At 46.8% G+C, this 24,270-nt stretch overlaps 1 protein-coding gene and 1 long non-coding RNA gene across 2 annotated transcripts; both read right to left on the reverse strand.

Annotated features, from left to right (window-relative positions):
• Nucleotides 1–687: 687 nt before the first annotated feature.
• On the reverse strand, nucleotides 688–8,164 carry PGAM2 (phosphoglycerate mutase 2). The gene is made up of 3 exons (XM_082200909.1): nucleotides 7,671–8,164; nucleotides 3,679–3,859; nucleotides 688–904 (listed from the first exon to the last, which is right to left on the reverse strand). The coding sequence occupies exons 1-3, from the start codon at nucleotides 8,082–8,084 to the stop codon at nucleotides 735–737; spliced, it is 765 nt and encodes a 254-aa protein (XP_082057035.1). The 5' UTR covers nucleotides 8,085–8,164; the 3' UTR covers nucleotides 688–734.
• Nucleotides 8,165–10,726: 2,562 nt separating this feature from the next.
• LOC309519749 lies at nucleotides 10,727–14,291 on the reverse strand. The gene is made up of 2 exons (XR_014214000.1): nucleotides 13,925–14,291; nucleotides 10,727–11,170 (listed from the first exon to the last, which is right to left on the reverse strand). It is a non-coding gene; the product is annotated as an uncharacterized lncRNA (long non-coding RNA).
• Nucleotides 14,292–24,270: the final 9,979 nt, after the last annotated feature.

Raw genomic sequence — 24,270 nt, forward strand, 5'->3', positions numbered from 1 at the left:
TGTTTTCTACTGCTGAGAACTATGAGATCCAATTCATAGGGGCAGGGGAACAGAAGGTAGCTAATTAAGGGACAAAGAATCAATAATCCCTCCAGCCCCACTGAACAGCAAACAAAAATGAAGGCAGGACCTAGATGCAGAATGCCTTTGGTTAAATGCTTCATCAAACAGAACTTACTTGTGAATACACACTACAAAAGGATGTTGGTCAAGAGGAAGGGTAATTTCTGGATATTACGTGCTTTTCATTCTGCACCCAACTGATTGTGGAAGAGCAATGACCCAACAGCACCAATAGGCCTTATTGTGGATTCAACCATAATTAAGGGAAGAAGAAGAGTTTGGATTTGATATCCTGCTTTATCACTACCCAAAGGAGTCTCAAAGCGGCTAACATTCTCCTTTCCCTTCCTCCCCCACAACAAACACTCTGTGAGGTGAGTGGGGCTGAGAGACTTCAAAGAAGTGTGACTGGCCCAAGGTCACCCAGCAGCTGCATGTGGAGGAGCGGAGACGCAAACCCGGTTCACCAGATTACGAGACTACCGCTCTTAACCACTACACCACACTGGCTCTCAAGGGAATGAATGTTAAACAATAAGAACCTATTTCCAAAACCAACTGTACTCTTTCCTCTGCTCTTGCTGGGCAGAACTCTTAGACTGACAGACCTCACACTCACGCAAGTGGGGTTTTCAAATGTTTATTTCACCAGTGCCTCTTCTCGCTTCCTCTCACTTTTTGACTTTGCCCTGGGCTGCCACAGCCTCCATGGCCTTTCGCACGGTCTCTTCATCACCCAGGAACTGCATGGGCTTCGTAGGTTTCAGGTTGTCGTCTAACTCATACACAATGGGAATCCCAGTCGGGAGGTTGAGCTCCATAATCGCCGCATCAGACATACCTAAGTGGTGAACCAGACAAGGTGAGACGGTCCCCCTCTGTGCATTGTCAAAGCGCTGCAATTGTCAGAGATAGTGTCTTGCAACCTAACAACCACACATACAGATGGCCAGTCACCCATCTCAAGCGACAATATATCTGCCTGGGAGAGATAGAAGGGGCCAAAAGGAGCCAGCACTTGGCTCTAATACCTAAACAAGCAGCCCTATTTAGGGAAGCTTTTAATGTTTAACTACTGTATTTTTTTTTTATGTTTACTATTGTATTTTAATATTTTGTTGGAAGCTGCCCAGAGTGGCTGGGGAAACCCAGCCAGATGGGTGGGGTATACATAATAATAATAATAATAATTAATTTGCAGTGAAGGAGCTCAGTCCTCAAACATAAAAAGTATGCCTGGTCTGGACACACAGAAACTGTTCTTCTTCTGTGTCACCATGTTTCTAGCGTTCTCCTTGCAGCGTCCAAGAGGAGAGGGGAGGGGAAGCACGGAAGCCTGAAGTTTGCTCACAGTGACCACAGAACACCGGTCCTGAAAGACCTACATTGGCTCCCAGTACATTTCCAAGCACATTTCAAAGTGTTGGTGCTGACCTTTAAAGCCCTAAACGGCCTCGGCCCAGTATACCTGAAGGAGCATCTCCACCCCCATCGTTCAGCTCCGAGGGCCTTCTGGCGGTTCCCTCACTGCGAGAAGTGAGGTTACAGGGAACCAGGCAGAGGGCCTTCTCGGTAGTGGCATCCGCCCTGTGGAATGCCCTCCCATCAAATGCCAAAGAAATAAACAACTATCTGACTTTTATAAGACATCAGAAGGCAGCCCTGTTTAGGGAAGTTTTTAATGTTTGATGCTTTATCGTGGTTTTAATATTCTGTTGGGAGCCGCCAACAGAATATTCTGTTGGTTTCCCCCAGCCAGATGGGCGGTGTATAAATAATAAATAATAATAATAGTAATAATAGTGTTAGATCATGGTTTAGCATGAAAGCCACCCCAGATTGTTTGTTATCTTTGCTGCAACATCCTGTAAAAGCTGCTCCTCTGGGAAGTATTAACCCCTGTGGCTTAATTTTCTTCTTTTTTTTAATCCACATAGATACCGGTAATTGTCTAGCGAGATGTGTTCCATGCTGGGCTTAAAATGAAGCACCACAAGCAACACACTGACTCTCTGCAGCCAACACAAGCAGCATATTGCTGTCTCCAAGGAAATGCCTAAGATACGAAGCTTCCCAAACCAGTGGTCTCAGCAGCTACCAGCAGAGGACACTAGGGAAGCTCGAAGGTGCTAGTGCCAGCTTGCGTGACCTATAATATATGCTGCCCGCTCTTCCTCTAGAATTGTAAGCAGCCTCCTTGGTATGCCCGTGCCCTTTTGGGACAGGGCACATTCACAGAGGTCAGGGAAACAGAATCTCGGGGCAGAGGTGGTGGACGGTGAGGCTACCAGCGGGGCCTGGGACGGAGGTGGCAGTAGCCAAGCCTGGGAACATGACCTCTGCCAACCTCAAATCTTGTAACGCGACTCCGGACTGGAAATAGCAACGCAACCTTCAAGCAGGCTGCAGGTCGTAGAGCACAGAGCTCTTTTAATCAGCTGCTTGAGGATATAGGGTTGGTCAGGAGTAACCCAGGCGCACTGACCCTGAAATACTAAATCATGTGTGTAGAACCATCACTTCTGAATCAAGGAAACTGGCAAAGGATGCTGCGTGCTTCTCAGCAATGCTTCCGGCAGAGAGAATTTGGGTTTTTTTCAAGGAGGCACTGAAACCATGCAGGTTAAAGTGGGAAGGCTATAGAGTACATAGCTCAGAAGCCAGGGAGCTGGCACTCTGCCCCACTAAAGGTCACCTGTAAAGTGATACAGGTTTTTCATGATGGCCCCAGGCGTCTTCTCTGGTACCCTGGCCTCACAAATACCCCACGAGCATCCCTGCTAGATCGGACTATGGAGCTGCAAGGGCAAAACGCTGCTAGAACCCGAGTGGCAATACTGCACTGCAGCAGCGGAGGAGCTGAAAGCTGGACCCCCCCCCCTGTCTTGCATGCGAAAGATCCGCAGTTCAGTTCATTTCCAGGCAGAGATGGGGAAGAGCCCATCTGAAACCCTGGAGAGCCAGGGCCAATCGGTGTCCACAATACTGAGCTATATGGACCAATGACCTAGCTCGGTATAAAGCAGTTTCCTATGTTCTTAGCGCCTTCACAGAATCCCCTGCTTCCTTATAATGAATGAGCTTTGTGCTCAAGCCCAAACCATAGTCTCCAGGGCAGGTTTAATTTAAAAAAAAAAAAAAGACTACGACCACAATTCAGCACCAGGCTAACTCAAATTATGTGAGAGCAAGAGCTTTGTAAACAATATACTTTTATAATTTGCAAAAAATATGGCAATTTTGCATAATTATTTCTCCCTCTGGTCAGCCAAAGTAGGGGGTGGGTAATTTTGCAGATTACCAAAGCTCTTTCCCAAATAACCGGAAATCCTGCTCAGAGCCTTCTCTGGCTCCTGAGATTTATAGCTGAGGACTGAAAACTTGACTTTTAAAAAGAAAGCTGAACCTTTCCCTCCCCCCACAAGGATTAAATACTGTACACTACCCCAATCAGTTGCAATGTTCATGTAGAAGCTAAAAACCAAATGAATGGAAGTGGCCTTTTGCCCATAATTGAGCAAAAATGCCCTATGCAGGTTATGAGACAGAGAGGATGGGAAAACACAAGAATGCATGAGATGCAGGTTGGCAGGTGATGCAAGGTAGCCCCCTTACCTTCCAAGTGCTTGACAATTCCCCGAAGGCTGTTGCCATGGGCAGCAATAAGCACCCTCTTGCCAGCTTTGATCTGGGGCGCAATCTCGTCGTTCCAGAAGGGCAGGGCACGGGCAATGGTGTCCTTGAGGCTCTCACAAGAAGGAAGATCCCCAGGCTTCAAACCAGCATAGCGCCGTGCCTGGGTGGTGCAGTGGGGAAAACAATGGTAAATTCTGGACTAGAGCGGGGAGGCTGTCAACTTTTCCCTTTTCTTGCGAGGAATCCTATTCGGAATAAGGGAATTTCCCTTTAAAAAGGGGAAACGTTGACAGTTATGGGCCCGACCCCAGGAGCTTCTAGGTGGACCAACTGGTTGGCAGGAGCACAAAGAGCATCCTTTGTGGTCTGTAGTCTCTGCCCATTGCGGTTCATCCCAACTTTAGGTGCTCAGAAATCTGGCAAAGGGCTGGATAGTAATTCTGGGCTTGACTACATTGTCAATGGCTCTCTCTTTAAGCTGCTTTGGGAGCCTTCAAAAGGGTCAGTATATAGTTCCCAGTTATCAGAGGTGACTCTCAGACCAGTTAAAAGTAAAGGCTATAGAGGTCTGGGATATAAAGCTCTTCACCATCAGGAGGGTCTTCATTAATACCTCAAGGACCACCTCTTTCCATATGAACCTACCCAGACCCTGAGATCATCTTCTGAGGCCCTCCTTCGTGTGCCTCCTCCTCGAGAGGTCAGGAGGGTGGCAATACGAGAAAGGGCCTTCTCTGCGGTGGCTCCCCGTCTGTGGAATGCTCTCCCCAGGGAAGTTCATAATACACCTTTAGGTGCCAGGCAAAAACGTTCCTTTTTAACCAGGCCTTTGATCTGTTTGACATCTTATACCCTTTTAAAATGTGGCTCTTTTCTGGGTGTGTGTGTGTGTTATTGGGTTGTCGTTTTTATTCTGATTATATATGTTGTGATCTTTTCTGTGAACCGCCCTGAGACCTCTGGGTATAGGGTGGTATATAAATAATAATAATTATTATTATTATTATTAATAATAATAATAGGAAAGGGATATGCCACTGGGAAGGAGAACCTAATAGTCACAAAGTTGGCAGATCTGCTGGAGAATGAAGAAAGCCTTTCAGATCACTGCTGGTGGTTTTCCATGGGATATCTTGCTGAAGGCTAGCCTGCAGAATTAAAGCAGAATGGACTCCAACTCCCATCCTCACTTGGCTTATCCCAAATAATAATGGGAACAGTAGTTTACCCCTCATGGAGCTACAATTCCCAGCACCCTCAGCAGACTTCTTTGGGGTAAGGCATGTGCTTTAAATGTATGGTGTAGATGTGAGCAAAGTGCATTGGAAAAGCATGTGCAATGGCAACTTAAACTGATGGGCTAGGCGCAGCTTGCAGACTTAACATATAGAATAAGAGAACAAGAAGAATATAAGTTTAAAGAAGACTGTAAAATGTTTACTGATTATATGGGGGAAGACTGTACATTTAAAAACACGGGTCGCATTAAGATAATTTCAACAGTGTAAGTAAGTTTTGATGATGTAACAATAGATTACTGAATGGTTTTATGCAGGGATGTATGATATGCAAAATGAACCATGGAATGAGACGGAGGGAAGTCATTGATTTAAGGTTGTGTAAATGAGTATTTTGAAATGTAATTTAGAAATTTGTGTGAGAGTGTAAAATATTACAGGAAGACGGGCTCTTAATAGTAACAGTAGTTCAACCACGGTGCCAGTGACCTAGAGGGATGATGAGCACTGCTTGCTGGAAGCTGAAGCTGGACAGCCATATGTTGGGGCCGCTCTAGCTCTGGACTGCCTGCATAGAGTAGGAGTGCTAGGGGTGGACTAGTCCACCAAGGAGGCTGGATCTCCAAGATGGGAAATACCTTCAGCCTGAGACCAGGGAGAGTCTCTGCCAGCTGGAGTAGACAGCACTAAACTGGATCCGCAGACAGCCTCATTCAGCGGAAGACAGCTTTGTATATTAAATATGTGGAAGCAGCAAACTGGCAGAGTGTGCGGCGAGTGGGAAAGGAAGGGTAACTCAATGGGTCTTTCATAACGTAAGCTGGTGGAAAGTTGCTTTGTCCTGGTGGGGTCAGACAGGAGAGAAACAAGGGCGGCTTCCTTTTCAGTCCTTGAAAAAGCTTTCGTGGGCTCGGTCCAGCAGCCAGGGAGATTCTCAGGCTCTTCAGCTGTTTTATCCAAACACATTCCTCAAGTGGCCCTATTCTTGCAGAAGCCAAACCCTGTACCTTGATGCTACCGGAGGAGTATCCTAGCCAGACAAAACATCTCAGCTGCAGAACCACAATAGACTCTCACCAACCAAAGGATCCCCTTCTGTTCCACAGAGGCCATCACGTCAGCCTTTCTTGCAGCATAACTCCATCCCATTGGTCACCAGCGAGGGTATTGTTTTTGGATTTTTCTTGGGCGTTTTTCTTTCTGTTATTGGTGTTAATTTTTTGTAGCTACATTTTAATATCTTATGATTTATAGTTTATGTGGAAACTTATCGATTTTGTTGTGTACTTTTTGATGCACGTTATTTATTGTTTATATTTGTAATTATGTATTTCCCCCCTATTGTACGTCACCCTAAGCATAGTTTTATTTTATACAAATAAAAGGACAGTGCTGTTGATGAATGACTTTTATGTACCATTTCTGCATGTTGAGTAAAATGCAAGGCAATTTTCTCCTATCGCAACAGGCAAGTAAAAAAAAACCAAACTACCCTCTCATGCAGGTGTAGGGAACCAGTGGCCCTCCAGATGTTGCTGGACTCCAGCTCCCATCAGCCCTAGTCAGTCTGGTCATTTGTCAGAAATGATGGAAGCTGTAGTGCACTAACATCTGGAAGGCCACAGGTTCCCCAAGCCTGTGTTATGGGCAGTGGCGTAGCGTGGGGGGTGCAGGGGGGGCGCGGCCGCACCGGGCGCAACATCTGGGGGTTAGGGTTAGGGGGCGCAAATCCACGGGTTAGGGGGCGCAAATTACTTGCCTTGCCCCGGGTGCTGGCAACCCATGCTACGCCACTGGTTATGGGCTCTGCCTTCATTGCTCTACAAAAATCAATACCCATCATATCCTCAGAGGTTTTGGACTATCTGCAGCAAAACAGTTCCTCTCCATCTACTTATTACATTTATATCCCACCTTTCCTGCAAGGAGCTCAGAGTAACATGCACCTCCCCCCATGTTATTCTCACAACAATCCTAAGAGGTAGGGTGGGCTGTGAGAGAATGACTGATGGCCCAAGATCACCCAGTGAGTTTCATAGCTGAATGGGTATTTGCACCCGAGTTTTCAAAATTCTAGCCCAATGCTCTTTAACCACCAAGCCAAACTGGTGCTCTCAGATCCTCCAAGTGTCCCTATTTTCCAGGGACAGCCCCGGATTTGCAGAAGCCATCCCGGTTTCTGATTTTATCCTGGAATGTCCCACTTTTCCTTAGGACATTTTCATCAGAGAAATGTTGGGAGGGTATGCGACCTGTGAGCCAAGGAGATACAGTGGTACCTCGGGTTAAGAACTTAATTCATTCTGGAGGTCCGTTCTTAACCTGAAACTGTTCTTAACCTGAGGTACCACTTTAGCTAATGGGGCCTCCTGCTGCCGCTGCACAATTTCCGTTCTCATCCTGAAGCAAAGTTCTTAACCTGAGGTACTATTTCTGGGTTAGCGGAGTCTGTGACCTGAAGCGTCTGTAACCCAAGGTACCAATGTACCACCTTTAGAACACATCTGAAGGTAGCACTGTAAAGGGAAGTTTTTTTTAATGTTTAAAGTTTTATTCTGTTTTTATGTATGTTGGAAGCCCCCCACAGTGGCTGGGGCAACCCAATCAGATGGATGGGATATTATTATTATTATTATTATTATTAATTATTATTGAATAGGACGTCCCTATTTTCATCAGAGAAACGTTGGAGGGTATGCTCTCTCTCTCCAGAGTTTCATACCCAGCACTGACCTTGCTGATGATTTGATAGTAATCGTGTTTTTCATCCATGGGGGGTGGTGGGATGTCGTAGGAGCGCCTCCAGATCTTGACCTGCTCTTCTCCATGTTTGGCTGCGGTCTCGGCCTTGTTGAGGCCCGTCAGGCCCCCGTAGTGGCGCTCGTTCAGGCGCCAGGTGCGAATCACGGGCAGCCACATCTGGTCGGTGCCGTCCAAGATGTACCAGAGGGTGCGGATGGCCCTCTTCAGCACCGAGGTGTAGCAGATGTCGAACTCGTAGCCCGCATCCTTGACTGCCTTGGCCCCCCGCTGGGCTTCCTCCTTCCCCTTGTCGCTCAGCTCAGCGTCAAACCAGCCGCAGAAACGGTTCTCCTGGTTCCAGGTGCTCTCGCCGTGCCTCACGATCACAAGCCGGTGGGTTGGCATTGCTCTGCTGGAAAAAGAAGGCTGCACTCAGAAAGTCAAGCTCAAAACCCTGCCCTGAGCCACCCACGCCCCAGAATGGCCAGGCTCGCGCTATTTATATGGCGTCCCCCACCCACCCACTTCAACCCTCCAGGCCAACCGGTGCCCCTTTACGGGCAGAATGACAGCTGCAGGCAGCCATTCGCGACAACCCGGAGTGCACATGTTCCTTTCTGGCAAAGGCCTAATAGCTAAAGATAGTATTAGGGAGCTTTCTCCCTCCAGCCTCGGCTAGAAATAGCCTGGCAGGCCTGTGACCTTTTCCCTGGGGGCCTGTTGCTAAAGGAGGGTGTCTGGAGATGAGGAACACCGGGAAGCAAAACCTCAGCCCCACAGAGCAAGAGGGAAAACACAACCTCCCCTTTGCAAATTGCCACTTACCCCTGAAGTATACTCAGAGTCGAGAGTGGATTTCATGCTCTTTATTCAGCTCATAGTGGTGAGGAGGAATGGAAGTTCCCCCAGGATGTCTGCTTTATATACGTTATTTACACATTGGGGCCCATGTGATTGGCTAATTCCAGGATTTACCTGTAGGCCAATCAGGTTGCGGATTCACTTCCACCTGGAGCTGGATTGGGTGGCTCCTGTGGACCAATCGGACTGCTGCATTCTGGATCCTATTGTTCTAGGACCAATCAGACTGCTGCATTCTGGATCCTATTGTTCTAGGACCAATCAGACTGCTGTATTTTGGATCCTATTCAACTCAGTACATAACACCCCTCTGGGTCAGAGCTGCAGCTAGGTGATCTTGCGCCCCTGGCAGAACTGTCCAGATTGCACCCCCTAGCCACTGACAAATTGGCTCTTCTTCCGCCTCCCCTCCAACACGCTGCCCCACCCTCTATTTAAAACCTTTTCTTATGAGGCAATAATCAACACTTTTATTTACAGACATATTTTTAGCCGATTTTGTGCCCCACCTCCCAACAGCCTACGCCCCTGGCAGGGGCCCACCTCACCACCCCCTAGCTATGGCCCTGCTCTGGGTTTTATGATGGCCATGGCTGGAAGCAAAAGCCTGCCCTGGATTCACATGCTTGCAACTCCTGTCTCCTGGACAGAGATGGGGATGAGGGCTGGAGGAGGGAGCTGCCTAGGGCGGGGTGTGTGTGTGTGTGTTAGAGACAGGGAGTGCAGGGTCTATTATCAGCCAGCCAACTTGCAGAGCAATCCTTCAAAACAACAGGCCTTGACAGCAAAGCAAAGGGATGGATGTGTTATAAGCAGAGACGGCGTCAGGGTCAGGTCATCGTCAGGTACCTGCCACGGGCCACAGTTAACCTCCATGGAACGCCGATCAGCCTCATGGTTCCTCTCTGTTGTTGCTGCCTTTTGTAACTTCTGCTCTCTGGGTGAGCAAGCAAGCAAGCAAGCAGTGGAACTGGCACAATGAGAAGGAGTGGCCAGCTCCCCAAACCTCCTGCTTTCTCTGCCCAGCTCCCCAAACCTCCTGCTTTCCGTGGGCGAGTCGACTGAGAAATAAAGGGCCAACCCTTTGCTTTTGAAATGACCCCTCTAGACTGATCTCAGCAATTTGGTGATAATGTTAAGCTCAATGCAGTGTTGCTGATTACAACATACCTACCACGTTTCCGTTGAAGACAGAAGCAACCTAGGCCCTCCTTATACCCCAAAACAAAAAGTTTACTACTATATGCCACCACCGCAGCTAGAACCTTATTGGCAACAAAGGTGGAGAACAAGGGTGCACCTTGTTTTTAGGGGGGGAAATAAAGGGGGGAATTATTCCCCCCCCCCAGCCTCAAAGAGCAAAGAAGCCAAGACAGCTGGCGGGATCCATCCCACTGGCTGTCTTGGCTTCCTCTTTAGCCACGCACAACCTCTCCAGCCGGGAGAGGCTGCGAGCGGCTTCGTTTTTAGCCGTGGGGCTGGGGCGGGGGAAGCCCAAGCTTCCCCCGACCCCAGCCGCCATAACAGGTCCGGGAGGGGAGGCAAGGTTGCGCAGCTTTGCCACCGCTCCCGGAGCTTGCGGGCTGGGGGAGCGCTCCGAAGGTTTGCGGATAGCTGCCTGAAGCCCGGGGAGCGCAGTGGGAGTTGGCACTGCGCTCCCTGGGCTTCAGGCTTCAGGCCTGTCTTCACTCCATAGGATGCACACACATTTCCCCTTCATTTCTGGAGGGGGGAAAGTGTGTGCTATAGAGCGATAGAGCGAAAAATACGGTATAGTACCCACTAAGGAAGAATGGCAGTGTAAAACGTTTGAATATGCTGAACTGGCTGGTCTGACGAACAGGATAAGAGAAAACGAAGACAAGGAATATAAGAAGAAGAAGAAGAAGAAGAAGAAGAAGAAGAAGAAGAAGAAGAAGAAGAAGAAGAGTTTGGATTTGATATCCCGCCTTTCACTCCCCTTCAGGAGTCTCAAAGCAGCTAACATTCTCCTTTCCCTTCCTCCCCCACAACAAACACTCTGTGAGGTGAGTGGGGCTGAGAGACTTCAGAGAAGTTTGACTGGCCCAAGGTCACCCAGCAGCTGCATGTGGAGGAGCGGAGACACGAACCCGGTTTCCCAGATTACGTGACTACCGCTCTTAACCACTACACCACACTGGCGGAGGAATGGATAATGTTTACTGACTATTTCAAGAACCAGCATAGACATAGTCCAGCAGGGTTAACCAGAGGAAAGAAACAAAGCTCAATCTGGCCAGCCTTAAACAACGAGTCAAGAGATCCTGGGATCGCCAGGACAGCGCATGCGAAAATGAGTATAAATAGGAAACACGGGTAGTGGGTTGGGTTCTCAAACCACAGCAGCCAAAATTCTTTAATTCTTCCTTTCCTTCCTTCAGATCTAAACTTTCTCCCTCCCTTTTCCATCATCTAATTTTCACCACAGACCCGAATCCATCGGAGTTGCCCAGAGGAGGGTCTTGTGTGTCTCTTCCCCTTTAATTCTAGATGCTCACCTAATCCTTCGGTAGTCGTCCAGAGAAGGTTGTGTACTTCCCTCTGTACTGAAAACTATAACTCCCATGCGCAGCCGCATCCCTGCCATGGTGATCTTTGTTAGAGATGACCTGTGAACAGAGAAGGCAAGGGCACCAATTTCTTTTCCCCTTTTTGTGTTTCTGAGTTCCGATCTGACATTGCAAGTGTGCAAGCGTTCAGTAGGAACTCTGAATTCAGATTGTAAGAGGCAGGAAGGTTGCTGTGGGTTCCCGGGCAGAGATTAAGGAGTTTTCCTAGGTTCTCCTTTCAGAGATTGTCAGTCATAGAAAATGGGTGCACCCCTGTCAAAAGAGACACGTCCTAGGACTCCCAGCGAGAAGGAAGCCCAATTGACGCTTACTTCCCGCCTGGACTCTGACAGACCCCTTCAATTTGTGTTTAAGAAACATTTTCTTGTGTTTAAATTGGCCTTGGGTAACATCCAGTGGCTGCCTATCTTAAATGTGCCATCTAAAAAATAATAATGCAATTTTGCTTCAAAAATTTAATCTAAGGAAGCCATGTTGGGCCTTATCAATCTTAAACAAGACAAATATGAGAATGAGGTGTGCCAATGTTTGTTATTTGAGAGAGGCTCCAAAGGAGAGTCTTCTCCAAGTGGTAGAAAGAAAAGAGAGAAAATAAAAAATAAATCCTGTGTATGTGCCCCCCCTTCCCTAGACAACTAAAGAGGAAAGAAATTTGTAACTCTGAGTTTATGAGAGAGCTAGTCTGCAGCCGTGTTCTAGTCTACTTTGGAATGTGTTGTGAGGTTAGCCTAATGTTTCTGCTGCAACCAGCCTAGTTGAGCATAAATGCTCTCGCAAGCAAAAATTCAGTGTCGGTACAGTGGTACCTCAGGTTAAGTACTTAATTCGTTCCGGAGGTCTGTTCTTAACCTGAAACTGTTCTTAACCTGAAGCACCACTTTAGCTAATGGGGCCTCCTGCTGCCGCTGCGCCGTCGGAGCCCGATTTCTGTTCTCATCCTGAAGCAAAGTTCTTAACCTGAAGCACTATTTCTGGGTGAGCGGAGTCTGTAACCTGAAGCGTATGTAACATGAAGTGTATGTAACCTGAGGTACCACTGTATTTCATTAAGCCTTAGGTAGGTCTCCTTTTGAGAGAAAAGTGTTGTTGTCCTGAGGAATCCTTGGAAGTATTATGACTATATGACTATGAAAATATGGTGTTCCTTCTAAGAAAATTGTTATTAAAGGTAGAAGTATGCATGCTGTATTTGGTATGAAGTTGTAAGTGGGACAGGGCGAGGAGAGGGGGACTAAATATGCTCTGCTCCTGTTTTTGAAAATGCAATTTTAAAAAAAATAAAATAAAGGGCCAACACTTTACTTTTGAATTGACCCCCTAGTTTGATCTCAACAGTTTGGTGATAATGTTAAGCTCAAAGCAATGCTGCTGATTACGACATACATACCACATTTATTACCCACCATTTATTACCCACATCCCACCAGCACATTTAAATTTTGAATTTAAAAACTACTAAAACCAATTAGAAAGGGACGACAGAGGACGAGATGGTTGGACAGTGTTCTCGAAGCTACAAACATGAGTCTGACCAAACTGTGGGAGGCAGTGGAAGACAGGAGTGCCTGGCGTGCTCTGGTCCAGGGGGTCACGAAGAGTCGGACACGACTAAACGACTAAACAGCAAAAACCAATTACAGCCACATGTACTTTGGCATGCATGCTAAAGAAAGGGCTTTTGCAAATAACAGTATCTTCCCCAGTGACACTGAGCTAGTTTGTGCAGCCAATGAGAAAAGGGCATGCAGAACACCACTCTTTATGGTGATGCTGTGTAATATAATAAAAACAAAAACTAGAGTGAATGTTTGGTCAGGGCCACTAGGTGGCACCATTTTCCGCACTGAAAAGCTTTTACTATGATGCTATGATGACAAAAGGACACCATGTTGACATGATTATTTTCATTCAGAAGAAGCACTGATTTTGAGGGTTTCATTATACAGATCTGAGGAACTGTTTACAGACACTCTGTCTCTTTATGGGGAGCCAAGCCAAAGTGTGTCTCGACATTTTGCTTCTAAACATACAGAATCATCTCTGGGCCCAGATCTGGCTATTTTAGCTAACTCATTGCAAGGCTGAAAAAGTCTTGTTCTATCCCCTCAGTGCTGCCATGTCAACATGAACTTCTAAAGAAAACAAACCCATAAAAGTCATGAGCTTATCTCATCACAAAACCTTTTGCAAAACACATGAATATAATCCATCGTCATGTTAAACTTTGTCTGTCTCTCCCATGTGTTTGTGCATGACATATTTGTGTATGTTTTTGTTTATAGTTAAGGATAATGCTTATTGAATCTGATGAAGTGTCCCTGGAAAATTATGCTACTATCCTATACAAAAAAGTGGGAGTAAGTCCAATTAGCTAATTGGCCCAATTTAAAGTGCTGCGGGAAGGGGGGGGGCAGTTATTGTTTTGTTGTTTGGGTTTAATTATTTACTTGTGTTTTATCTTGTATTTTATTCTGTAAACTGCGCTGAGACCTGTTAATAAAGGGCAGCATGTAAAATAAACAAACAAATAAATAATTGGAATCATTTTTCTGTTAGAAAAAGGGAGCAACCGAATAGCAACTGTTTTCTGTTGCCTTGAGAGTATGTGTTGTTCATTTGTTGTTCCAAGTTGCTTTGAATTGCTTTTATAAAACAAACAAACAACTAATCGTGATCAGGGGAATAAAGGAAAAGGAAGCTACTTTGGGGAGGGGGTTACACAAACCACAGCTATAATTAAACCTTTGCCATTCCAGTTATCATGGAGAACAGAATAAGGACTGAATTACTTACCTTCAATATAACAGCATTGCCCAGCAGTTCCACAAACACTAATTGCTTCCCCCCAGAAAGGAGTGATGGAAAGAAAGGAACAGACACTTAATTCACAGACGGAGAGTGGTGAGTTCAGCTAAGTTGAGCATAATAGGTGAACAAAAATTGTTGCATTGTGCCAGTTCTATTTAAGCATTACATAGGCATAAGGTATATAAGACCTATTTACTGGCAAGAAATTGCCACTTATCTACCATACTCAGCTCTGTTTCTGCTACTGGTGTTTTTTTGTTTCTTTTAGCCAATTGGATTACAGTATGCAAATGAGCAACAATGCCTGCTCACAGGCTGACCTAAGAGACATACCTCCTCCATTATGTTCCATCACAATTGCCAAGCAGCACCAAAAAATACCATACGTAGGTCCAGCATACATACCACCCACCAAGGTAAACTACAGCTGTGAAGCTGTGGTCCTCCAGGTGTTGCTGGACTCCAAATACCATCAGCAGTAGCCAACATTGCCAATGATAAGGGATGATGGGAGTTGTAGTCCAAGAACACTGGAGGTTGTCAGGATGATGTTGGTGGCTCCCAGATGGTTCCCCAGGAAAGACAAGGGAAGGTTTCTAACCGTCCTTTTTTATTTATATCTTTTCACAGAGGGGCTGTAGAACCCAGAGGCCTGGATAATGGCATTGTCCTGAGTGAATCTCCACCTCTCTGTCTCTCCCACTTCCTCATTCGTCTCTTCTATGGGTTCTGCTACGTGCCCTCTGTCTTTGAGCCCTTTGCTCTCCTACTTTCAAGGCTTGCCAGGTTCTGGGAGATCTGGAATGCTTTCTGTTATGTACTGAGCTGAATCCTAGAACAGTAGGATCCAGAATGTAGCAGTCTGATTGGTCCGCAGGAGCCACCCAATCCATCTCCAGGTGGAAGTGAATCAGCGACCTGATTGGCCTGCAGGAGCAGCCAATCAAGCTCCTGGATGAAGTGAATCAGCAACCTGATTGGCCTGCAGGAGCAGCCAATCAAACTTTTGGAGGAGGTGACTCCGCAACCTGATTGGCCTACAGGAACAGCCAGTCAGGCTCCTGGACGAAGTGAATCAGCAACCTGATTGGCCTACAGGAACAGCCAATCAGGCTCCTGGACGAAGTGACTCCGCAACCTGATTGGCCTACAGGAGCAGCCCGGAGTAAGCCAATCACACGGGACCCTTGTGTAAATAATGTATATATAGCTAGACATTTGGGGGAAAGATTCATTCATTTCTACTACGAGCTGAATAAAGAGCATGAAATTCACACTCAACTCCAAGTATATTTCACTTTCTAAAGATACCGTGTCGGCCAGCTGTCACCCTCGTCCTGCCTCCTCCTCTCCCATTATTTCCCAACTTTTTGCCTCATCTGCCTCTGAGCTGTGACCTCCCTCAAACCACTGTTGTAAATCTATATTGTCTTCCTCTTCCTCCTCCCTGGGTGGGTCAGGATGGGAAGGCAGTCTCTGTCATTCCTCTTCTCTGGCCAGTCCCTGACACCCTGCAACGTTTGGTGGCGAAAACCCCCACATTTTACGGCGCCCGACAAAATTAGCCCTCGGTGTCCTAACCTGAAGAGTCACGGTTTCGCCAAAAACTCAATGTCGTCCAATTCACGCCAAACGCTGGCAAACGCCCCCTCCAAAATGGAACAGAGCTATATGAATAAAGGAGGTGGGTCACAAAAATCTTGACCATCAAAGGCCAATATAAAGAGGTACGTCTCCAGCATATAGCGAAAAAGGTGTACAGTGGTACCTCGGGTTAAGTATTTAATTCGTTCTGGAGGTCCATTCTTAACCTGAAGCACTACTTTAGCTAATGGCGCTTCCTGCTGCTGCTGCTGCGCCGCCAGAGCATGATTTCTGTTCTCATCCTGAAGCAAAGTTCTTAACCTGAGGTAATATTTCTGGGTTAGCGGAGTCTGTAACCTGAAGCGTATGTAACCTGAGGTACCACTGTACAATGAAGATGCTTGATACATCTTTATGGGGAGGAAGTTCCACAATTTAGAGGCTCCTACAGGAAAATGTCTTCTTCTGGACCACCATTCTCCAAACTTCTGAGAGTGGCGGAATTACCAAAGGAGCCCCATCTGCAAATCCTGATGCCTGAGAAGGCCTACAGGGTGTGATTAAACAACTGGATGAACCACGAATGCTGTGCATAAACCCATACAGGTAAAGCACGTTGAAAACACAACACTTCCCCACTAAACTATCCTCACAACTCTATTTTCCTCCTCACAAAGCTACAATTCTCAACACCCTTAACAAACTACAGACCCCACAATACTTTTTTGTGCGTGGGGTGCTTTAAATATAGTGTGTGTACGTTGCCTCAGCTTTAGTATCTCATTTATGTAACTCATGCCCCAACCAAGTCCAACGGGAAACCATTTTTATTTATTTATTTATTTATTGCGCTGCCACAATGAAAAATTGCTTTTAATTGCCCGGGCCTTCTAATACTGTATATGTGGGTGGTCTTTTCTTTAAACCCAAATTTAAAACAAATACTTTTAAAGATCTTGATTGTATTGCTCCTTGAACCTGTTGCGATTATCTTCTTGTTTATTGATTGATATCACTTTTATTGCTTCCATTGGCTTTACCTAAGCCGCTCTGGGAGCCAACTCCACCATTAGGCTAAAGTAAGAGAGCTGTCTTAGGCGGGATCGTTGCCTAAAGGCAGCAAATTGATAGGCATTTCTAATTATTGATTTTTTACTCGCAGGGAGAGGCACTTGTAGCATCCTTTCTTGTCTCAGGTGCCAGATTCAGTTGGCCAACCTTAGATACCATGAATCATGTCTTAGGGGAAGCACACCATTTACTGTTCTGCCTCAAGCCATAAAGAGGCAGTGTGTTGTAGTGGTTAGAGTGTTGGACGAGGACCCGAGAGACCAGGATTCAAATCTGCAGTCAGACAGGAAGCTCATTGGGTGACCTTATCAGGCATGGCCAAACTTGGCCCTACAGCTGTTTGGGGACAACAACTCCCATCATCCCTAGCTAACAGGACCAGCGGTCAGGGGTGATGGGAATTGTAGTCCCAAAACAGCTGGAGGGCCGAGTCTGGCCATGCCTGCCTTAGCTGATCTCTTAGTCTCACCGACCTCACCGGGTTGTTGTGAAGATAGAAAGGGGAGAGAACTATGTATGCTATCTTGAGCTCCAGTGAGGAGGCTATAAATGCAATTGGTTGGTTGGTTGGTTGGTTGTCTTAGGCTGGCCTTTGCTTCCTTGGCTGAAGAGTAAGGTAAACATATCTAAAGCAAAAAATAAATCCTGCCAGTGCCTTGAACTCACCAGGTGAGTTCAACCTCCCCCCTTCCTTATTTTCAGTACAGTGGTACCTCGGGTTAAGTACAGTGGTGCCTCGCAAGACGAAATTAATTCGTTCCGCAAGTTTTTTCTTCTTGCGAGTTTTTCGTCTTGCGATGCACGGTTTCCCATAGGAATGCATTGAAAATCAATTAATGCGTTCCTATGGAGACCGTCCGGGGACAGAGGGGACCTGTTTTAAAACAAGGGAAGGGGCCGCGGGGAGAATCGCTTCTCCCCGTTGCCGCCCCTTGGTTCAAAAGGGGTCCGGGGATAGAGGGGAAGGTGCGCGCGCCTTTCCCTCTGTCCCTGGAGATTGCGGGGCTGGCAACGGGGAGAAGCGATCTTCTCCCCGCCGCCCCTTGCTTCAAAAGAGGTCCGGGGTGCGGGGGCAAGCTTCGTTTTGCGAAGCAAGCCCATAGGGAAATTCGTCTTGCGAAGCAACTCGGAAACGAAAAAACCTTTCGTCTTGCGAGTTTTTCGTCTCGCGAGGCGTTCGTCTTGCAGGGCACCACTGTACTTAATTCGTTCTGGAGGTCCATTCTTAACCTGAAACTGTTCTTAACCTGAAGCACTACTTTAGCTAATGGGGCCTCCTCCTGCTGCCGCTGCCCTGCCGGAGCCCGATTTCTGTTCTCATCCTGAAGCAAAGGTCTTAACCCGATGTACTATTTCTGGGTTAGCGGAGTCTGTAACCTGAAGCGTATGTAACCTGAGGTACCACTGTATGAGGATAAAAAAACTCACTACCTTTTAAGGATCACTGCAGTGGTGATCCCAAACCTTGAGCAGGGATTTATTAGGACCAGCCGCAGCTCCCGAATACCCACAGCCGGGAGCAGCCAGGCTGGAAGTTAAAGCGAAACAAAGGTGCAGAATCCCCAAAGTCTGTCATTGGGAACAGTCTTAAAAATGGAGTGTGTGAGATGAGTTCTGTAGACTAATAAAGGAAAATATTATCCTCTGCTGTGAGGTGTCAGGCTGCACTGAGGACTACTGGGACAAAGCACCAATGAGGACCTTACCCCCATTGTTATAATTCATTTATTCTGCAAATGTAAAACCTAGCAGTTGGTACTCTCAGGTCTGTCTCAGCCAACTTGAAACACACCTTTTCCCTTGTGAGTCAGAGAACAGGAGGTGAAAAACATGGTACTCTTTAGTAGGTCAAGAGAGAGAGAATGCGAAGCAAGTTAAATAATCTGAAGGAAGTTAAATACTGTAATCCGAAGGCTGGGCCCAAAGTCGAACGTTTTGTGGTTGCCCGAGGGTGGACAGAGAATCATCGGAGGACAGCCAGAACATAAAAACAGTTGCCTTAATATTATTATGAAGTTATTTATATGTATTATATATTAACAAAACAAAGTGTAGTATTATAAAAAAAAAAAATTAAAGGCCTGGTGCTTGTCAGTTATCCAACGTTCAGAAGAATTCTTCCGGTGCACCTATTTCTCTTCCCACGTATAAGAGGAATAGCTTTAAAAAAAGAAAAGAAAATGTAACATTCAAGGGAAAGGCTTAGAATGCCTTTAAAGGGGGCAAGGCCCTCCTCACCAGCCCCCAAGCCCAATCTGTGGGGCCCGAAGAAGCTACTACAAATGCTAATTTTTGATTGCCAATTTGCCACCTTTGTTAGGTTTCTACCAGGAAATGCACGGGATTGAATCTGGGACTGTCTGCTTTCACAGCGTGCGTTCAGATATTCAAAGTTGAGCAGTAAATTGAAGATTACGCATCAACAGTCCATGGCTGTGAACAAGCAGGGTATAAGAGACAGCATATGCATTCTTTGGGTTGGGGAAGGGCCATAGTTTATTAGTAGAGCATCTGCTTTGCACACAGAAGGTATGGGAGAGAAACCTCCCACCCCCACCTGAAATCCCAGAGAACTGCTGCCAGTCAGTGTAGACTATATTAAGCTAGATCAAACCATGGTCTGACTTAGAATAGGGCAACTTCTCCCATTTAAAGTACAGTATTCTGCCAGCATTTCAGAGCTTTTTCCACCAATGCATTTTTCACAAAGGTGACGTCCACTTTTGTATTGAAGCTTCTGCCAAATCTTACAGAAACCTCAGCTTTTGGATCATCAGTAAAGGGTCAAGGTAAAGGGACCCCTGACCATTAGGTCCAGTCGTGGCCGACTCTGGGGTTGCGGCGCTCATCTCGCTTTATTGGCCAAAGGAGCCGGTGTACAGCTTCCAGGTCATGTGGCCAGCATGACTAAGCCGCTTCTGGCGAACAGAGCAGCGCACGGAAACGCTGTTTACCTTCCCGCCGGAGAAGTACCTATTTATCTACTTGCACTGGCGTGCTTTCAAACTGCTAGGTTGGCAGGAGCAGGGACCGAGCAACGGGAGCTCACCCCGTCGCGGGGATTCAAACCGCCGATCTTCTGATTGGCAAGTCCTAGGCTCTGTGGTTTAACCCACAGCGCCACCAGCGTCCACTATTGTATTGAAGCTTCTGCCAAATCTTACAGAAACCTCAGCTTTTGGATCATCAGTATAGGACTTCACCATAAATCTATGAACTAGCAGGAGGGGAATTTAAATCTAAGTTGAACTGTATTGAAGACTCTCCCCCAAAAATAAGATTTTCAATTTTATTGGCCAGTGGTGGACGTCTCTACCATGTGATGTGACAGCTTTAAGCAGGCAAGCTAATGGGCAAATTCTAGCCATTGCTACTGATCATGATGGTTATATGCCATCTCTAGAATTGGAAGCTGCAAACCTCTGGATACCAGTTGCTAGGGAACAACAGTAGGATAGGATTATTGCCCCCTGGGTCACACTTGACAGCTTCCCAAGAAGAATGTGGTCGGCTCCTCTGCATATCAGAGTTATGCAACTAGATAGATCTCTTGCCTGATCCAGCAGAGCTATGTGTATGTACAGTGGTACCTCGGTTCTCAAACTTATTCTGTTCCAGAAGTCTGTTCCAAAAGCAAAGTGTTCCAAAACCAAGGCGTGCTCTCCCATAGAAAGTAATGTAAAATGGATTAATCTGTTCCAGACTTTTAAAAACAACCCCTAAAAGAACAATTTATCATAAATTTTACTACCTAATGAGACCACTGATCCATAAAATGAGAGCTATAAACAATGCACTCCAGTCACACAATCAATCAATCAATCAATCAGTAACTGAACTGGGTTCCACACAGTCACAAAAACAAAACAAAAAGAGTCGCAAAAACAGAAACTCAAAATTAATAGCAAAAACAGACAGACCTCAGCGTAACACTCAAAATGGAAGTGTGGCACTCTGATTGGAAGTGTAACACTCAAAATGGAGCATGTTCGGCTTCTGAAAAAAATCCATGAACCGGAACACTTGCTTCTGGGTTTACAGTGTTTGCGTTCCAAGTTGTTCGAGGACCAAGGCGTTTAAGAACCAAGGTACCACTGTAGTGAATATATCTACAGTGGTACCTCGGGTTAAGTACTTAATTCGTTCCGGAGGCCCATTCTTAACCTGAAACTGTTCTTAACCTGAAGCACCTCTTTAGCTAATGGGGTCTCCCGCTGCCGCCACGCCGCCGGAGCCCGATTTCTGTTCTCATCCTGAAGCAAAATACTTAACCCGAGGTACTATTTCTGGGATAGTGGCAGTGGCGTAGCGTGGGGGGTGCAGGGGGGGCCGGCCGCAACATCTGGGGGTTAGGGTTAGGGGGCGCAAATCCACGGGTTAGGGGGCGCAAATTACTTGCCTTGCCCCGGGTGCTGACAACCCACGCTACGCCACTGGATAGCGGAGTCTGTAAACTGAAGCGTATGTAACCTGAAGCGCATGTAACCTGAGGTACCACTGTACTCAGAAATAAGTTCCACTAAAAAAAAAGATAAAAGAAGTAAGTTCCACTGTGTTGCTTACATCTGACAGCCTTGCTCTGTTAAATTGCAATCTTGGGCACATTCTTTGGGGGGCGGGGGCGGGAATCCATATCCATGTACAGTGGTACCTCGGGTTAAGAACTTAATTCGTTCTGGAGGTCTGTTCTTAACCTGAAACTGTTCCTAACCTGAGGTACCACTTTAGCTAATGGGGCCTCCCGCTGCTGCTGTGCCGCCAGAGCACAATTTCTGTTCTCACCCTGAAGCAAAGTTCTTAACCCGAGGTACTATTTCTGGGTTAGCTGAGTCTGTAACCTGAAGCATCTGTAACCTGAAGCGTCTGTAACCCGAGGTACCACTGCAATGGGGACGAGGAACCTATGTCCCCCTCTAGATCTGGTTGGACTCCAGTTGCCATCAGCTCCGGTCAGCAACGCCATTTGCCAGGTTTCCCCCCTCCCTTCCTTCCAATAAAGCTTGAGCAGGTGGCGGGGAGTTTTCCCGACAGTTCCGAGGAAAGCTTGAGAAACCACCCGCAGAAATTCCCATTTCACCTCCAGGAACTCCAGAAATTCCGGGGGCTCGTCTTGCAGTAGCCAAAATCGGCCACGGAGGGGCGCTATTTTGCAGCACAAATTCAAACCTGGGAGTTGCCGCCCAGAAAGAGAAACCACCCGAGATGCGGGGGGGGGGGGAGGGCGGAATCTTAACCTCTCTCTCTCTCTCTCCCCGGACTGGAAAGCAAGGAGGAGGGAGCGGTAGATTTCCACTAGCGCGGACAGGGCTGGGCAACTCTTTCTCGACCCCGCCCGCCCACGGAGCCGGGTGAGTCATCTGCACCGTCTCTCTGCCTCTCTCGCTGGGGGGCTTTTCCCGGCTGCTGCAAGAAGGAGCCTGTCGGGTTGCTGCAAAGCGGCTTGCTTTTCTCCTTGTGCTGCAGAATCCCTTCCCTCCTGCTGCCCTTCCCGTCCAGTTTTGCAGCCAGGAGGAGGAGAGCACACGCTGCCTCCCCGCGATCTTCTCTGCTGGAAATGCACGCGCACCGTGTGAATCCATCCAGGCGCTGCCGTGTTGGGTTTGTTTATTTGCTTTTAATAAAATTAAAATAGGGTAGGCTGCGGACCGCCCATGTAGGCATCGCCGTGTTGCATTGCAGCAATTTGCACGGCAGGCGCAAGATTGGGAGTTGCTACTCCGAGGTGCAGCTTCGGAGAGCGAGAACACGTCGTGCAACGAGACGTTATAAAATCCTAGTCCTCATTGAGGTGGCAGAGCCGGGTTTGAGTTTCCGTCCATATCAGAAGCGGGGGCTTAGAGGACGGAAGGCTATGCCAAATACATTTTCCTGCACGCAGGAGACTGGCATCCTAGAAGAAAGGGCCCCGATCCAGCGTTATCTCTACAATATTAAGCTCTGCAAGTCTTTTTCGTTTTGCATGGAGAGGCAGGTCACTATGGAAAGCCTCCAACGGCAGCCCAGTGTTACGCTTCGACCCCGGCGTCTTTAAGGGTTCGGGTACCAGGCACCACCCACGAAATCCCCAGTATTTTGCTTTAAAAAATAAAAACCTGCCTGCTTTCTTTTGGAGAAAAAAAAAGCTGCCTTTCTGCTTCAAGGAACTTAAAAGCAGATCTCGCTTCGGTTGTGGTACGCCCTCCCATCAGATGTCAAGGAAATAAACAACTTTTAGAAGACATCTGAAGGCAGCCCTGTTTAGGGAAGTTTTTAATAATGACTGTTTTAAGGTATTTTTAATATTTTGTTGGAAGCCGCCCAGAGTGGCTGTGGAAACCCAGCCAGATGGGCGAGGTATAAATAAATAAAATAATAGATTTTTAGAGAAATGGACACTATGTTCTCCTTTTCTGAAAGCGCATGCTCTTGGGGTCTGTGACTCTCCCGCTCCCATCAGCCCCTGCCAGTGGTTAGACGTGGTGGAATTTACAGTCCTGACATCTGTCGGTGCCCTGGTTCCCAGTTCCTGAATGACTGAGCCAGTCTTCTTGGCAAGGTGCTCAGACACCAAATACTGCAGCTGTCTGAGAATTACAGACATAGCAAAATAGAGGAGGGCATTCCTCAAGTTTGATCGTTGCACCAGGGTATCAAGTCCAGAGATAGCTTCCTGCTAGCAAAGCATTTGGCCCAGGCACACAGCTACTTTCTTGGATCCCTTCCAAATGGTGTTCTGTAAAGTAACCAGAAGGTATTTCCTGCACTATGACTAGGAAAGAGCAAAAGCAGCGCCACTACATGGTGTGAAGCTTTACCTTTTGCTGATATAAACCGTAATTGTTTACAGGGAATGATAAGACTTCTCGGCGCTCTGTGAAGGAAGTCTTTAAAGCAGTGGCACCCATCTGGACAGGACTTTTGAGTTAGAAGCCCCGAAACACTCGGATTGGAGCGTGACTGTTATGCCACAAAGCCATGTGGTGTTATCACTGGTGCATAATGGGCATGGAATTAAAAATGAGAAGTCGTGTGATGCATGTGCCTTCAACCATTTATTTCATTGCTTGTTTTCATTAGATTACCGCAAATGGGATCCAGTTATTTTCTTCCTCTGTTCTGTGCCTGTGTCCTTAGCACTGTTGGAGGATGTGATTCTAGAACATGCTTCTGGCCGTGAATAGTAAAGACAAAAGCAAAAGGCAGAACGGAGTAAAGTCTTACCGGCTGAGATTGCAGCATTTGCAGTCTCAAGGGGGAATGCAGTAATAGGGTGGCCTCCAAATCAGAAATGCAAAATGTTTTCTATGCAGCTTAATAATTACCCAGTTGTTTTTTAAAAACTTCCTTTGGGAATCTGATACTCTTGCTAGAAATCCTTGGCAAAATTTCTATCCTGCAGCAAACTGAGCCTTAAAGATGGTTTTCAGTAGCTACATTATGATAGGTGCTTAAATTTCTCGTTCAACAAGATGCTAGAACCTGAAATAAAAACCTAATTTCTCCTCCTGGAGTAGTGCTCTTTCTCTGCATAACATCCAGAGCTACATCTGCAAACCTGGAAGGGAGGGGGAGGAGGAAGGAATACCAGCAAATGATGATGTAACCCACAGGAGCAGCAGCTTCCTTTTCCTATGTCCTTCCTTTCCTTTTTCAGCAGGCAGAATAGGAATATCCTTGTTGTATATAATGGCTGTGAA

The sequence above is a fragment of the Podarcis vaucheri genome (assembly GCF_965113315.1).
Source record: "Podarcis vaucheri genome assembly, chromosome: 15".
In the NCBI taxonomy this organism is placed as follows: Eukaryota; Metazoa; Chordata; class Lepidosauria; order Squamata; family Lacertidae; genus Podarcis; species Podarcis vaucheri.

What these genes read in the sequence shown, in the direction of transcription:
- PGAM2 (XM_082200909.1), bottom strand. Translation starts at nt 8,084, where the DNA reads ATGCCAACCCACCGGCTTGTGATCGTGAGGCACGGCGAGAGCACCTGG. An exon ending in ACTATCAAATCATCAGCAAG is followed by an intron (nt 3,860 to 7,670) that starts GTCAGTGCTGGG and finishes TGCACCACCCAG; the next exon opens with GCACGGCGCTATGCTGGTTT. An exon ending in AATTGTCAAGCACTTGGAAG is followed by an intron (nt 905 to 3,678) that starts GTAAGGGGGCTA and finishes TTCACCACTTAG; the next exon opens with GTATGTCTGATGCGGCGATT.